The sequence below is a fragment of the Ictalurus furcatus genome, chromosome 14, assembly GCF_023375685.1.
Source record: "Ictalurus furcatus strain D&B chromosome 14, Billie_1.0, whole genome shotgun sequence".
NCBI lineage: Eukaryota > Metazoa > Chordata > Actinopteri > Siluriformes > Ictaluridae > Ictalurus > Ictalurus furcatus.
Genome location: NC_071268.1, coordinates 3,073,629 through 3,091,196, shown reverse-complemented (window position 1 = coordinate 3,091,196; position 17,568 = coordinate 3,073,629). Strand labels below are relative to the sequence as shown.

General features: G+C 47.5%; 1 protein-coding gene across 4 annotated transcripts in view; it reads right to left on the bottom strand.

The window, feature by feature from the left end:
* Positions 1-17,229, bottom strand: part of ptpn12 (protein tyrosine phosphatase non-receptor type 12) — a 53,550-nt gene extending 36,321 nt beyond the window's left edge. Inside the window, exon 1 of one of the 4 annotated variants that reach the window (XM_053642312.1) lies at positions 16,601-17,229. In XM_053642312.1, the coding sequence (XP_053498287.1) occupies positions 16,601-16,699 (99 nt within the window). In that variant the 5' untranslated portion in view covers positions 16,700-17,229. The remainder of the gene's footprint in view (positions 1-16,600) is intronic. The other 3 variants (XM_053642313.1, XM_053642314.1, XM_053642315.1) reach the window with 3 other exon arrangements.
* Between the last annotated feature and the right edge of the window lie 339 nt (positions 17,230-17,568).

Below are 17,568 nucleotides of genomic sequence, written 5' to 3'. Positions count from 1 at the left end.
CCTCTCCCTCCCTCCCCCCCCCCCTCCCTCCCTCCGTCTCTCTCCCTCCCTCCGTCTCTCTCCCCCTCCCTCCGTCTCTCTTTCCCTTCATCTCTCTCTCTCCCTCCATCTCTCTCCCCCTCTCTCTCCCTCCCTCCCTCCCTCCGTCTCTCTCCCCCTCTCTCTCCCTCCCTCCGTCTCTCTCCCTCTCTTCATCTCTCCCTCCGTCTCTCTCCCCCTCTCTCTCCCTCCGTCTCTCCCTCCCTCCCTCCCTCCCTCCGTCTCTCTCCCTCTCTTCATCTCTCCCTCTGTCTCTCTCCCCCTCTCCCCCTCCCTCCGTCTCTCCCTCTCCCCCTCTCCCCCTCCCTCCGTCTCTCCCTCTCCCCCTCTCCCCCTCCCTCCGTCTCTCCCTCTCCCCCTCTCCCCCTCCCTCCGTCTCTCTCCCCCTCTCTCTCCCTCCCTCCCTCCCTCCCTCCGTCTCTCCCTCTCCCCCTCTCCCCCTCCCTCCGTCTCTCTCCCCCTCTCTCTCCCTCCCTCCCTCCCTCCCTCCGTCTCTCTCCCCCTCTCTCTCCCTCCCTCCCTCCCTCCCTCCCTCCGTCTCTCTCCCCCTCTCTCTCCCTCCCTCCCTCCCTCCCTCCGTCTCTCTCCCCCTCTCTCTCCCTCCCTCCCTCCCTCCGTCTCTCTCCCCCTCTCTCTCCCTCCCTCCCTCCCTCCGTCTCTCTCCCTCTCTTCATCTCTCCCTCTGTCTCTCTCCCCCTCTCCCCCTCCCTCCGTCTCTCTTTCCCTTCATCTCTCTCTCTCCCCCTCTCCCTCCCTCCGTCTCTCTCCCTCTCTTCATCTCTCCCTCTGTCTCTCTCCCCCTCCCTCCGTCTCTCTTTCCCTTCATCTCTCTCTCTCCCCCTCTCTCTCTCTCCCCCTCTCCCCCTCCCTCCGTCTCTCTCCCCCTCTCTCTCCCTCCCTCCCTCCGTCTCTCTCCCCCTCTCTCTCCCTCCCTCCCTCCCTCTGTCTCTCTCCCCCTCTCCCCCTCCCTCCGTCTCTCTTTCCCTTCATCTCTCTCTCTCCCCCTCTCCCTCCCTCCGTCTCTCTCCCTCTCTTCATCTCTCCCTCTGTCTCTCTCCCCCTCTCCCCCTCCCTCCGTCTCTCTTTCCCTTCATCTCTCTCTCTCCCCCTCTCCCTCCCTCCCTCCGTCTCTCTCCCCCTCTCTCTCCCTCCCTCCCTCCCTCCGTCTCTCTCCCCCTCTCTCTCCCTCCCTCCCTCCCTCCGTCTCTCTCCCCCTCTCTCTCCCCTCCCTCCCTCCCTCCGTCTCTCTCCCTCTCTTCATCTCTCCCTCTGTCTCTCTCCCCCTCTCCCCCTCCCTCCGTCTCTCTTTCCCTTCATCTCTCTCTCTCCCCCTCTCCCTCCCTCCGTCTCTCTCCCTCTCTTCATCTCTCCCTCTGTCTCTCTCCCCCTCCCTCCGTCTCTCTTTCCCTTCATCTCTCTCTCTCCCCTCTCTCTCTCTCCCCCTCTCCCCCTCCCTCCGTCTCTCTCCCCCTCTCTCTCCCTCCCTCCCTCCCTCCCTCCGTCTCTCTCCCCCTCTCTCTCCCTCCCTCCCTCCCTCTGTCTCTCTCCCCCTCTCCCCCTCCCTCCGTCTCTCTTTCCCTTCATCTCTCTCTCTCCCCCTCTCCCTCCCTTCATCTCTCTCTCTCCCCCTCTCCCTCCCTCCGTCTCTCTCCCTCTCTTCATCTCTCCCTCTGTCTCTCTCCCCCTCCCTCCGTCTCTCTTTCCCTTCATCTCTCTCTCTCCCCCTCTCTCTCTCTCCCCCTCTCCCCCTCCCTCCGTCTCTCTCCCCCTCTCTCTCCCTCCCTCCCTCCCTCCGTCTCTCTCCCCCTCTCTCTCCCTCCCTCCCTCCCTCTGTCTCTCTCCCCCTCTCCCCCTCCCTCCGTCTCTCTTTCCCTTCATCTCTCTCTCTCCCCCTCTCCCTCCCTCCGTCTCTCTCCCCCTCTCCCCCTCCCTCCGTCTCTCTTTCCCTTCATCTCTCTCTCTCCCCCTCTCCCTCCCTCCGTCTCTCTCCCTCTCTTCATCTCTCCCTCTGTCTCTCTCCCCCTCCCTCCGTCTCTCTTTCCCTTCATCTCTCTCTCTCCCCCTCTCTCTCTCTCCCCCTCTCCCCCTCCCTCCGTCTCTCTCCCCCCTCTCTCTCCCTCCCTCCCTCCCTCCGTCTCTCTCCCCCTCTCTCTCCCTCCCTCCCTCCCTCTGTCTCTCTCCCCCTCTCCCCCTCCCTCCGTCTCTCTTTCCCTTCATCTCTCTCTCTCCCCCTCTCCCTCCCTCCGTCTCTCTCCCCCTCTCCCCCTCCCTCCGTCTCTCTTTCCCTTCATCTCTCTCTCTCCCCCTCTCCCTCCCTCCGTCTCTCTCCCTCTCTTCATCTCTCCCTCTGTCTCTCTCCCCCTCTCCCCCTCCCTCCGTCTCTCTTTCCCTTCATCTCTCTCTCTCCCCCTCTCCCTCCCTCCCTCCCTCCCTCCGTCTCTCCCCCTCTCCCTCCCTCCCTCTCTCCCTCCCTCCCTCCCTCCGTCCGTCTCTCTCCCTCTCTTCATCTCTCCCTCTGTCTCTCTCCCCCTCTCCCCCTCCCTCCCTCCCTCCGTCCGTCTCTCTCCCTCTCTTCATCTCTCCCTCTGTCTCTCTCCCCCTCTCCCCCTCCCTCCGTCTCTCTTTCCCTTCATCTCTCTCTCTCCCCCTCTCCCTCCCTCCCTCCGTCTCTCCCCCTCTCTCTCTCTCTCCCTCCCTCCCTCCGTCTCTCTCCCTCTCCCCCTCCCTCCCTCCGTCTCTCTCCCCCTCCCTCTCTCACTGACTTAAAAGGATGTGCTGTAATAGAGCTCTCCTTCCTCAGTTACACAAACTCTCTTGCACAATGGAAGAGGAAATACAGCAGCAAGAGCCTCTCTCCACCCTCGCTGTACTAACATGAGCTTCTACGGGTCATTCTTCCGACTCCGTCGTGCATCGTTTCACCAGCAGTAACGGTAAAGATGACTGAATAATTCATGCAGTCAGGCCAAATCCCAGATCTGTCCCCGTGTTCAGTTCAGAGGAACACAGCGTTGTGTAGAACCGGTCCACAGCACTATACAGCTCAACAGCACTCCGATATCCCGCTGCATAAAGATCAGAGGCTCTAATAAGGGTCTGTGGGAAAGTATTAACCATCCTCACCAGGATGAAGCCCGGTCTTTCTGATGAAGGGCGAAAATGAGCTTCGAATGGAATCTCATTGTGGCTCCAGGAAATGAAACCGAATCCAATCTGGAGGTGGTGAGAGATTCCCAGCGTTAATGACGACTAAGCTCTTTGTCTCTTTCCGCTTTCAGACTGGCCACGGAACAGAGGAAATTGTGGTGGTGTCCGTGCCTGTGTGGTAGAGCAGAAACGGCTGTCAGCGCCGAGGCTGAACAATAACCTCCCTACTGGCTCATCAGCTGCTCTTCCTCCAGTTGGTCCCTGCTTCACGCTGCTCCCAAAGACAGAGGTTTTACAGACATGTGGAGAGCGTTCCGTGACTGATCGCCGCGTGTGCAGAACTAGAGCTTAGTGAAACGATGAGCACTTCATACGAGCAAGCGAGTGAAGACCTGGGTTTAAGAGTCGCTACCTAGAGTACAGCTCAAGCACTCGCGCACCCCGGGCCAGGTGACGACAAAATGCCGCACCTCCCAGACGGTTTGAAAGCGTCACACCGCTGGACCGCATCACGCGAAGGCAGCGTGCGTAGAAAAACAGGGCGGTAAATTTCAGACGACTGAAAGTTCAACCATGCCGTCTGTAAACGAAACATCACATCATCCAACACAGCGCTGCTGAATTCTTGGATCTGATTGGTCGGGAGGTGATTAATAAGCGCCGGCTGCAAGAAAGGACAGGGTTATTTTAAAGCGCGCCTATTATAGTTCTGAAACGTACCTAATTTTTGTTTTAAAGGTCTCATGGATATATTTACACGCATCCGAGGTCAAAAAACTGCAGCGTTACTTTTTTCCCCCCCGCAGTGTCACAAGCGACTCGTTAAATGATTCGTTCTAAACTCATCCTTTCAGAGAGCATACTCCGCTCTGATTGGTCAGATGTCGCAGTCTGTTGTGATTGGTCTACCGCTGTCAGCGAGCAGTGACGAGGACCAGAGGCGGGGTTTTTTTTTTGTTACGAACCTACGTAGGTTAGTACGGGAAGTAAAGTCGGGAATCACTAACGAGTCGTTTCAGCCGTTCAGAATCGCTTCCTTCGTTTGGGAGTCGATAACTCCGTCTGTCCTGCGCTTTGATCGTTGAAACTTTACAGACTTTTTACATTCACAATCAGCTACGTATGTAAACACACTGCATGATGGGTAATATCTGAAAAACCATAATAGGTGCATGTTAAAGCACTGTGCCAAACGGGGCCTCCTTCGGCACCCCGTAGCTTCCTGACTAACGCGGTTGGGGGGCCACCCTCACTATGTCTGCTTGCTAGGTTAGCAGGACTGCTCCGCTACCCCTGCACCTTCCACAGCACCATCTACCTGATCGGATTGTCCTGGTGTACATGTCGCGCCCGGAGTCCTGCACGTCCTCTTTCAGAGTACACGCTCAAGCTCAAGTCTTATAACAAATCCCTTACACGGCAAAGTTATTACCTGGCACAGGAGGACAGTGAAACGCGAGACGGGCCAAATCGACAGTAATCTGGTACGATATGCGCAGGTGTTAAGAACTAAGCTAACACCTAGAATATCTCGAGCTCGTTCACGTGAAATAATCTCTCAGCCAGCATTAAGCAGGTTCTATATATATTTAACAGCGGATTATTCGATTTATCTGGGATGGGGGCGGGGCAAACTTTCGGTACCTTTTTCTGGTCGTTTATTTAACATAAAATCCACAAAGTGAGTGTTACAAATATAAACTCACACTAAGACTTTACACAGCTGTTTGTCCAAAACAGAAAAGAACCCAACACACACACACACACACACACACCCCAGAATATACATTATTCATTTAGGACTGTAGTTTAATTCGGTGACTTTTGTGAATCCATAAAAAAAAAAAAAAACAATGCATAAGTACTTATACATAATATAAATATAAACTAAATAAATAAGATTCATTTATATATATATATATATATATATATATATATATATATATATATATATCTCAGTGTTTACGCATTATTTATTACAGATGCACCAAAAGCACCGGATTAAACTCCAGTCCAAAATTAGTAATAGAAACTTTCACTGCACCGCGTGGTTTCTGTCCCTCGCTGTCTTCACACGCATCCTTTTACTCGCGTTTACTTTTGATCAGAAAGTTTTAATTAGACATTACAGATCTTACTCGCGCTCCTACTGCATGTTATTATTATTATTATTATTATTATTATTATTATCATCATCCTCCTCTAATCTCCTTAAACCTGAAACGGTGGAAATGCTCGTTTTCCTCACTTGGTTTTCTGGATGATTAAAAATCATTTCATTAGTATGAACCTGGGGGAAGGATTGATTTATTTATTTGTTGATTGATTTATTTATTTAATTAATTTTAAACCGGCCGTTCATTCGATGCAAAATCCGATCTGTATTCACTGCTCAACTCCAATAACAAATCAATTACAATAAGGTGTTTTTTTAATATTCTAAAAACACGCAAGAATTGTGAAAATTGTGGATTTCAACGGATCTTTCTTTCTACCGGTTTATCTAATAATAAAAAAGTTCGGTTTTTTGTTTGTTTGTTTGTTTGTTTGTTTTTAAAGCAACAATTTAATCTGCAGACTGCAGCAAAGTACCATGCTTTTACTTTCTTTCTTTTTTTTTTAGTGATCAGTGTTTTAGTTTTGGCTGAGAGAACATTAAATAAATAAATAAATAAAAAACACTTAAAAAAAAAAAAACCCCCCCAAAAAAAAAAAAAAACAAGAGACAAAGAAGGGAAAAAACAAACAAACAAAAACAAAAACGCCAAACCACGAGAACAATACAGCGCGTGTAGAGAGCGGCGGAGTCCCGCGGGGTCCGAGAGACAGCAGCGTGAGGAGGACACATGGCGGAAAAGAAAGAACGAAAGAAAGAAGGGCTGAACGTCGAGTTTCTCAGCAGGGGGATTTTTTTATTTGAGCGAAACACAGGAAGTGGGATTTGCGAGGCGGTCTTCATGCTGCGTACGCTGCACTATCGCGTGCTGTCTAGAACAGCATAATCCAAGCAGTCGTTTGCAGCAGAGTTCTCATCATGACGTGCGATTTCTAATCCGGGACGCTACGCGGTCACGTGACCGGCCATCGGCGTGAATCCAGCCGAATCACGTCCGCACCTCTTTTCCCTCCCGTGCAGAGTATTTTCACTTTCTGTCGCTCAAAACGGCGGGAGGTTCGGGTTAAAAACATGCAGCGAGTCGGCTGAAAGTAACAAAAAACAAAAGGTTGTAGTTTTTTTTGTTTGTTTTTTTTAAGAGACTGCGCTAATTTTATAATAGAAATCAAACAAGCTGTCACTCATTACAGCGCCAGTAAGTTTAACAGATAAAGCTAACAAAAGAACATGGTCTTAAAATGCATTACTGTTTATTTTAACCACCAGTCTAGACGACGGTAATGTTTATACCGGCGCATCAGACCGAAACGAGTCTCAAGCTGTGATCGGACGGTCTGATTGGATCCACGTGTAGTCGAGTCTCCTCTCTGCGCTCGTCTACTCGACGCGATCTGCGGAAACGGCGTGAGGTTCACGTGTATGAATCTTCCACGCTTTCTGCACGTGTTCGTGTCTCACAGGGTTTTTTTTTTTTTTTTCCCCTGAATGTGTTGAGCACTCACTTTTTGTCATCGGGAGGACCATCAGGATGTACCTCGTCCTCGGGTTTCTCGGCCCGATCGATGAGGTTTAATGTGCGCGAGGCCTCTTTCTGTGGGTTTGAAAGCAGGTTAATGCGCTCCAAACGAGCGACGCGCAAACCTCTGGCGCAAGACGGCGCCGTCCTTCAGCGACACGCTGCAACGTGCAAACGTCTCGTTGAATTTTTTAACCGTACGTTACATTGTTGTTGTACACGGTGTTCAAACCTCCTCCTTCTATACGGTGTATGATCATCAGTCCTTACTGGATATCAGCGAGGCCTTTCCTAGCCGTCTAAAACCTCTGGGAATACCACGGGATATCCTGTGAACTCCGGCAAACAACAAGCCGCGGTGTACACCGCGGCCTCCGGGAGGAAAAAGGGAGGCACACCGGCGAGACTGCAACTGCGTCATACCCGGCCCTCTCTGATGCCCAGTCTCCTGTGGGGGACGGGGGAGGGGACAGAGTGAGCGAACTTTAACTCACAACGCAACCTGAATGAATGCTGCGGGTTCTGTTTCACGGAGACGTACCCGACAAACCCGAGTCTAGACTCCCGACTCCCTCGCTCGGTCCACACACACCACCCTCAACATCCCACAGCAACATCTGCTCTATCTGAGGAAAAGTCAATAACAGTGTCGCCCCACCTCAACGTCACCATCGCCGAGCTTCCCACAAACTTCATTTAACACAGTCTCCAGAATACGGGTTTACTCTGTGGATGAATCTTCATCGTGTTTTGGGGGAGCTGTGCACGGCAGACCCGAACCGGTTTATCTGCAGAGACGTTTCGCGTCCGGCGTGATTAACGCGTTTCATATCCCCGACAGCGTCCGCAGTCCCGTTTAGCAGCACGTTAGTGTCACGATTTCCCCTCTGAAGTGACGCTGACTTTGTTTACGTTCTACATGAGCACTCGTTATGATTTCTGTCCTGTCTCCGCCCCTGCATCGTCATTGGTTGTTCCCGTATGCGTCATCATTACTCCCAGCTGTTTTGTGTTCACCCTTAATTACGTTCGTCATTTAAACCCCTGGCGTCTTTGTTCGGTCCGAAGTACTGCATGAGTTTTCCGTGTACCGAGCCTTTGTTCATAGTTTCACGTCTCGATTTCTCGACCTGGTTGTTTGATCCTTGTTTACGCCCGTTTGCCGATCACATGACCTTTCGCTTGTTTTCGTCTCACGTTTTGGATTCGTCTGCCTGTCTTCAACATGGCTCTTATCTGCACTTGCATCCGTCCTAAACGCTCGTTACGTGACGGTTAGCAACCGAATTTTTCAATACACGTAAACACACGTACACGTACACGTGAGTGGGGTTTTACTGGCGTATTTTATATCGTAGAATTAAACGTGAAAATATTTGGAGCTTGTGTTCACCACGGACCTTATTTCAGGGTTTTAACCGAAACCCCATTCGGAAAACCCACTGACTTTGGGACGGAACCGGACGTGCTGGAATGCTAACTCGTTTCCGGGTCTTGGCGTACAGATTGACGTCATCCCTGCGCCGCTCCATGCCGATTGGCTGTAAGTTTAGGAAGCGCTCGATTTGATCCGCGGCGGAGTTTTCTATGAGCGGAGGACGGACGTTAAACGTCAATACCGCAGTCGATTATGTTCGTGTAATCGTGGGCAGTGAAAATCGTAGTCGCGATCGATACTCGATTAATTGTGCAGCCCTACGATATACAACAGAAAGTTTCCTGACGCCGGGTAAATCCGTACGGTTTAGAAACCTGAAGCATTAACTGTAGCTGGCTTTCGCTTCCTCACTACACTCGACCGCCACTGGAACACATAATCCACTGCTCGTGCTAGACGTGGACCGATAGAGGATTTTACCGGTACCTACCTGCCCGTAACCGACGAATCGACCGACGTCACTTGGGGGCGCTCTAGAGTCGTATAACGGCGGCGCGCCCACCTCAGCCGCTCCTGCCATCGATTTATCGGCAAAAACGATCTGGAAGCCCCGCCCACGTCACACGCGCCCTCATGGAGCTCCCTCGCTTTCCGTCAAGGAAAATGGAGAACGTTTTGAGTTCGTTAATGACGAAGACAATCCACTGACGGTATAAGAATATACTTATTAGTTACAGAAGCAAAAAAAATTTACTGTGCTTTTTTTTTTTTTGTTTAAAGATCCACCATCCAGCTGAGTCGACTGCACAGCTGGTATTAGTATTACACCCTCCCCTGCTCTCTTTAAAACAGGAAAGGGCGGAAACGGTCGCTTTCCTGTCTTTTATTAAGGCTCTGGACGATTAAATGGTTAATCGCAACGATTTAAAGGATAAACGGCGAGCAGAGAAAAAGCTCCATCACTGTATGTTTTTCTTAATCATATTACACAACTGCAATAATCTTTCCCTGAGCGATCTCAGCTTGCGCAATACCCCCTCCCCTCCCATCTGTGAGGACACACCTTATGTTGCTGTTCTCTCCGCACACGTCCGAGTGAGATACTGGCGCGTTAATATCGCACCGCTTCTCTACGCAAGTCTTGATGAGCATTGGTTAAACTCCAGGAGGCCCGACCTTCTTTACCGCCGGAGATAAATAAGCAGACGTGTGTGGGAATGGTGGAGTCGCTGATGTACCCGCCATCCTACCAGGTGAAGGGGAGCGCCTGACTGACGTCGCCTAGTAACGTACGGCGAGCTGGTGGGTTAAGTGAGGTAAAGTCAGCACGTTCTGCGTGTTCATTCCGTAAACACGCTAAACCACTCAAGTCCCTCCAGGACTTTAAGACTTTTTAGAAAATTACCGCAGATTCGCGTCATTCATCCAAAGCCCTCTTTGAGTCACGTGCGTCGACCTTGAACACGAGGACAGCTGAAACAATCTCGTTTACCGACAAACATCCACGGCCAAAGACCAAACCCCGTGCCACCTGGCCAATTCAAGTAGTTCTCCGCCGAAAATAAATAAATAAATAAATAACTCAAACAAGTCGCAGCAAAATCGAGCGTTTTTGGCCGCGACGATCGCAAAAAGATTGGTCACGAGGTCACGTGCTTAGTTTTAATAATTAGAATCTTTAATAATATAAAACGCTTTACTCGCGGTTTTTTGTAACTGCTTCTATCTTCGAGAACGGCGATTCTGCGTTTTTGCTCGTCCCTACCGCTTACCTCTACGCGTATAACCTAACCTGTGGTGGATGGAGAAAGTCTACACACCCTTGTTTTTACGATGTAAAAAAAAAAAAAAACGCGACCAAGAAAAAAACTAATAATAAATCACCTTAAATGTGATGTAGCAACCAACAAAATTCAAAAGTTCAAGAACGCCTGTGACAAATGAACGTCTTGAACTGGTTCTCGTGGCGGGATCGGGAAGCTGTCGCGAGGTTGCGATGGACTTGAACAGGAAACGTGGCGGACGCGATACACGACAAATTCATAAAGACTGGAAGTGTTGGGGACGTATACGTGTACGCATACGTGCATACGCCTAGAAATAAAGATGTCGCTACTGGGACAACGTTAATAACAACAACAACGACGACACTCGACTGGAAAAAGCTAAAGACCTAAAGATCATGGCATGGAGAGCAGACAGATCTGGAGCATGACACATCACTGACGGAAACCTTCCGGATCTTTTCCACGTCGCCGAATCGTTTCCAGATTAAAAAGAAATTAAATAAATAAATAAAAAGAGAAAAAACGGTGGTCGGGCCAGACGAGCGCTCGCAAAATGAACACCTACGGACATTTTTTTTTTTTTTTTTTTTGCGTTCCCGGACCTCTACCTTCCTGAAGACTTCAGCTCTCACTGTAATGGTGTCCCCCTGACCGTCTAAATCACCGCCTTCAGAAGATCCTGAGAAGCTGAAACGGGGGAGGACCTGCAGGAAGGTCGGTCTCGAGGAGGAGGAGTTTGGCGGCCAGCGCTTCAGAGCAATTTCAGAGCAAAGCTGCAAAAGTACATAATTTTTTGACTCCTCTAATAAACTGAAAAATAACCAATAGATTAAAAAAACTAACAAGAAACAAAAACAAAGTGGGTACACGTATGAGATATTACGTATGATCGGATATAAAAAAAAATAATAATAATTTCTGTCTCAGGTCTTCAACCCTCATATTATTTTAGGTATTATTATTTAGGTAATATTATTAAGAGGTATTATTTATTGTCGAAGAGTCTAAAAGATCATCACTGCACACGTTTACACTCGTCCGAGTTTCTTTCAGCCGGCTGTTTACATTTTCTGGCCTGGGAATGAACTCCACCCCGGCTGTAGCTGCTCTCGGTGCTGCCGCTTGCCCTAAAAGGCTAAAGGGAACAGGAGAGGACGGTCGCTGTTGTCACGGCAACGTCGATCTGCAAAACCGAGGAGGAGATTCGAAAAGAAAAAAAAAAAAAAAAACGCCTCCTTTTCAAAAAAGCGCCATTCGACTCGAAGCTCAGGAGAGAAGCTCCGTCAAACTTCCTCGGGTTCTTCAGACGGAACGAAGACCAAAAAAACACACGGTTTATCCAAAGGTTTTTAAAAACACGACTCGGCATCTCATTATGTACAGCACGCGTTTCATCTGAACTCTAAACCGAACCGAAGCCGTTCTCGCCGTCCTGCCTTCGCTTACGTTCTGCCTTTTCTTTTTTAAACACAGAGGGGAAAGCGTCCTAATTTCCCTTCAGCGATTTAGTCCAGTGCTTTATTTCAGGAGCTGTAAGACGACGACGACGTTAGCCAGTAGTGAAATTACAGTCTGTTTATTCTGTTGACCTTGCGGTATGAGATCTGCTGGTATGACACATGAATACAGGACACTCGTGTCTGTGTTTCTAATCTGACCCGATGGGGGTTTTGTTCATAACCTACTTGTGATGACCTGCTTTTTATAGCTATTTTGAAGTGTTTTAAAACCGGTGCTAAAATAGTAGCAGAAATCTAGCCAAGTTTAAGAGCAGATGCTTTTCCTGGGGAAATTCAATATACATATATAAATAAATAAATAAAGAAATGCCACAATTGATTCGACTGATGTAAACCGTTTCAAGATACAATCACGACAGCAGCTACAGTCAACGTCTCTGTCAGACCACCACCATACAAACAAACACTTACACAACTGAGGCAACTTACCTATGAAGCCCCCCCCCCCTTACTGTAATCCACTGATCCAGAACCTCCCGGAACACTCGGTACGCTGACAAAACGTCCACACGATCCAATCAAGTAAAAATATTTCGTCCAAAACACATCATTACATCATCAGTAAACACCTACGGACTGCTGCTGCGGCATTTCAAATTACTGATGTGCCTAATCTTTCAAAACCTTGCTTCGGCTTGTAAACACTCCTGGCCGCTGCACTCTGACCTCCCGATCCGCATTTGAACCAAGAACCGATTCTGAACCAGCGGGAGCTTCCATGTCCCGTCCATAGCCTTCGAGAGTCAAGGTTGAAAGGGAAGTGCCTTCCAACTTTTCCTTCGTGGAAAACCTCGAGCCGATCGCAACCGACAGCGTGTATGACCGGCGCGTCCTATAGCCAATGAAATTCTGCAAAAGACACGATACGCTGCATCAGGGGTTTGAGTTTTCATCGCTTCGATTTAAAACTCCGTGCGTAAAGCTGCCTGACCGGTGGCACGTGTTCCGTCTGTCCCGCACGTAAAAACGTGTATACGGTCAAAAGTGTAGTTTCGGGACTATGACTGACTTCAGAAGGTGAATTACAGCGAAACGGACGAGGAAAAGGATATAATTAATAGATCAGAAAAACCGTACATACAATGTGATATATATATATAAATAAATAACTGTATATTCAGACATAAATAAGCTTTAGTTTAAATTATGAATATACATTTTGTAGATCGCTGGATACGGGATATGACAGCTCTTAGTGTCATCTTTCATTAGTGGCCAAAATGATTAGAAAATGAAGAGTAGTAACCTTTTTATCCCGGGTGTGCGTACGCGGTTACCGAGGGCCTGTTGGAATCTCCGAAAGGAGATTTTGGTAAAATGCTCGGACGTACCCTTAGAAAAAAAAAAAAAGTGTGTAAAATATTCATTTTCTTTGGTATCATCATCATCATCAAATTTGAACTTGGACTACTCAATACCCGTAGCGCTTACAGCGATTCTGACGTCTGGGGGAAAGAAAAACGTCAGCGTGTCACCTTTCAAACGAGACCAAAACCATTAATGTTCTCCAAACGGTCCAAGAACGACTTCGGGTGCGCCTGGGAGAGGCGGACAGGCGTTTTCGGCTCATTTTACAGCATTCTTATGAGGTTAAAATTCTGTATTTTCTGAAATGTTAAAATTGTATAGTTGAATTTTTTTACAGGTTTTTTTTTTTTATTATTATATATGGTGAGACATGTTGCGTATCCTAGAATATCAGGACATATTCGGAATACCACCCACCCCCTACTGTGTGGTGTAACAGGAACACACTGCTGGCACTGGGGAGGAATTTGGGAGGAGCTGGTACTGTACACAGGGTGGGTCGACAAGCCTCAAACAAGCTAAGAACGAAATAAATGATTACGGACATGTTCTTTCACATGGAGTCTGAACCCTGAACAGTCCCTCAAGCTAAGATGTGGTCCTGACTCGAGCCACATGCTGGTCTGTAAACACTAAAGGGCGCTGCGTTTAGGCTACCGTTCCGATAACCGTTAACAAGACAAGACGACAAACCAGCATTTAATCATTAGAAAACCTCCGCCCACTCACTGCAGTATTACTGGGAAAATAAATAAATAAATAAAAATAATAAAATGAAGTAGCCTACACTTCGGCTGGTTGGTTCACCAACAGACGCTAGGTCAGATCAGAATTTCAGGAACAGCTTTTATACACCTAGCTTGGGGAAAAACTCATTATAACGACCATAAAACAGGGAGAAAATAGACCTCTTACATCCCGCAGCTCTCGACACGACTCACTAACTACTCACAAGGCAAGTAAATAAAAATAAATAGAAAGAAAAAGAAAACAAAAATCTTTGTCAGTTCTCCGAACCCCGTCGAGGGCGTTTAAACAGCGTCTAAAAAAAAAAAAAAAAAAAAAAAAAAAAAAAAAGAGTGGCAAGAATCACACTGCCCCATGCTCAAGGGCGGAGCAGCGAACAAACCAGATAATGCGGTTGCCAGATAGGGTATATTTCCAGATATTCTGCAGCCACCAAGATCAGTTTGACAGCAAATAAACAGAATGAAATCTAATAACGTGTCTACGATGTACAGAATTATTTCTCCTGTAAGGTATATTGCCACGTTTGGGCGAGTTTTAAAATTTTTTTTTTTACAAGTTTGCTTGATTTCCGTGATCGCAAAACCACGACATACTGGAGGAACTGTCACAATGACTGGGGGGAAAAAAGAAGAAGAAAAATATTTTCCTCCACAATGCTGAATTTTTTTGCACGTTTGCTGAAACATGGCAACCCTGCGTACCGATATTAGCTTGCACATGGGAAACACAGCTGCTGAATCGAACACAGCCGGACAAAGGCACGCGTAAACCCTGTAAAAACGGAACTGCCAGACTGTACGATGCACACGGACGACTGAACGCCGTCTGCTACGGCTTGCTCCTCGTCTTCATGTTGTTCTCAGCGTCAGAAAATCTGTGGTCACGAGCCGCAGCTGGTTAAGGGGTTATCCGTGTCCTAAACGGATCTCGAACCCTTTACTAAGAGAGAAACCACAGTTCTGGATTCTGCTTTCAAGAACAGCACTACGTTCCTGCAACTCGACAAATGTTTTCTGACATTAACATCCAAACCCCCCACCCCACACACACACACACACACACACACACACACACACACACACACGCAGAGATGAGATGGAACCGACTGATGTAGCCTAACATACTAACACTGATCTCTCAAAACACCTGACATACTGACAAGGCTGGACATTCACAATCCAACAGCTCGCCAGATTAGAACACAAACTGATACAAGGGTTTTCCCTCAATACGACACTAATACGCGCCCTTAACTCACTCGTCATGGCACAGCTTACGAGTTTTACATTTATTTAACTAGGAATTTTCCTTAAAACTGCAACGTGTTGGAACAACAGTCCGCCCAAGCCAGCTGTCTTGCTCAAGAGACGTTTAAAAACGTATTCCTTACTCCCAAGCATGAAAAATGAAGTCTCTCACGTACGCGACTTCGCAGAAGAAAATAAGTATCCGATAAGATCGATTACGGCTGGGCGATGCGACTACTTAACATCGGCACTGTGATACAACGCGTGCTTTCTGGAGATATCGTGTTCATCGAATTTATTCGTTGTTGTCGTTTTCAAACACCTACGAAATACCGGTCATTACTGACAAGAACGCGACACTACTGTCCAGCGGGCAAATGTGTTGGAAGACCTATTCGTGATACAGTACATCAGAGAAACGCCTCGGGGGACTGTAAATACGAGGGTTTCTTTTGTCATATCGCACGTCACGGATATGAATAACTGACGAGCAACCAGTGCGCCGCGTTTCACATCATCAGCTAGTGATAATAAAAATGTTTTTCTTTTTAAATAAGTGAAACAAACTTGTACAGAAACCACAGAAAGTGCTTCCAGGGTCAAAGTTCATAAGAATAAGCGTCCATTTCCACCAGCACCAGAACTATAACTTGTTAATTGCTTTATTTTATATATATATATATATATATATATATATATATATATATATATATTTAGTTAGTTTTTCCTCCAGTGGATGATTTAGATTGAGTGTGGTTGTATTTACACCTATTAAATCTGTCTGTAAAATGTTGTGAATCTGAATGAAAGTGAATTATTGATCGATGCTGAGGTGATTAATGATGTGTGTTTAGAGATGCTGGTGACGCCATCTTGGGGGGGGGGGGGGGGGTTGAGAGAAAGACTTTTAATGGAAGTTAGATGACATCATCTAAAAATACTGGTTCCTCAGTCCACAAATAAAGTTCATTCCAGTTACAACTTCCAAATGATTACATTACAGGCTGAGATTAAAAGCATGATGCTAACCGTGAACATGTTAGGAGAATGTGTCTGCTCTGTTCGGGTGAAAACTCGACTGGTGTGTGAAAACAGTCCCAGCCGCAGTGTGTGTGTGTGTGTGTGTGAAAAAGAGAGGGATATATATATATATATATTTCAGCTTTACACACTTCCACAACAACAAACAACAACAAAAAACCCCCCGAGGCTGTTTACTGAACTGACTCGCCCTGAACACGCTGCCACCACCGGATATCTGTCCTAGTTTTGAGGAGACATCTTGTCGAAAAGAAGACCGAAAATGATCTGAAACCAACACCTGAGGCTTCGGGACACTTGTCTATGTATTAGCATCTTTGTTGTCGGGAAAGAAAGCGGCAGCAGGAACAGGGACACTAATGTAGCGTTAGTTTGTAGCAAACCGCGCGAAAGCTTTGATGTCGGAGTCGCTCACACTGAGGCAGTGAGGCAGTGAGGCAGAGGAGGAGAAGTCCGGAGGTGAAAGACACACGCAGGAGTGATGTTTGATGAAAACTGATTTAAAAACGGCTCTGTTTGAGGAAGAAGAGAGGTAGGCCTCAGGAGAAGCCTGGTAGCTGGAGTTAGGGGGAGGCTGTGTGTGTGTGTGTGTGTGTGTGTGTGTGTGTGTGTGTGATACAGATATAAAGTAGCGACACGGCTCTGTGAAGTGTTAGTGTAGCAGACAGGAGCTGGGTGTGTTGTTGTGGCGGCGGTGCGGTGTGGTGTGGTGCGGTGCGGCAGCAGGAGGATCTGCTGTGCTCTTTCTCACCATGAAGTCCGAGCCGAAGTTATCCTCTCCTCTCTGTTCCCCGGATCGCATGGCGTGAACCCCCTGAATGAACTTCCTCAAGATATTCGCCTGATCCATCCTCACAAGTCCCTGAATATCGGCGCACAGGCCGAGACGTAGGTACAAAATATAAAAGTACAAAAAAAAATCTCTCTGTGTGTATATATATATATATAGAAAAATAAATTAAATAAATATCTTCACGACGATTAATTCCAACATCTTTATGGATCCATGCTCCTCTGTACTCCCGGATGAACACGCATCAGCTGTGAGTATCTCCTCTTTCACCGCAGCACGTCGGTTACTGTTCTGTTGTTTTGTGTGTGTATATATATAAAATATATATATACACAGTATGTATGTGTATATACACATCTACAACCATCGGTTCACCCCTCCCTGCCTCCACACTGCCACATTACCAACTAAACTCAGAAACAAAACTGTCTGGACCGCCCAAACGCCGCCACGACCCAGTCCCCGCCCTCCGCACACAACACTGTGCTGCAATTGGACAGCGACGTGCCAACACTAGCGTGTGATTGGCTACAGCTCCGTGTCTATCAAATAAAATGAGCCCTTCCCAATTGCCAATTGTGAGATCTGGCTGTCCATCTGGGCATGACGTCAGCAAGGTTATAATTGGTTGATCCAGTGTGCGCTTCCCACCCAGATTTCCGCTCTGTCTGACGTGTGGACGAGCTTTAATCAATTATAATTATATATATATATATATATATATATATATATATATATATATATATATATATATATATAAATAACCCTTTTTTTTTTAAACCCTCCTACATGATTTGATACGGAGAGAATTCAAGTAAACAGGGACAACCGGTAAATGATGACAGTTCAACCTAGCAGCATGTATTAAAAGTTAAAACTTTTGTTAATGATAGAAATAACATGACTTAATTCACGTGACATCATCT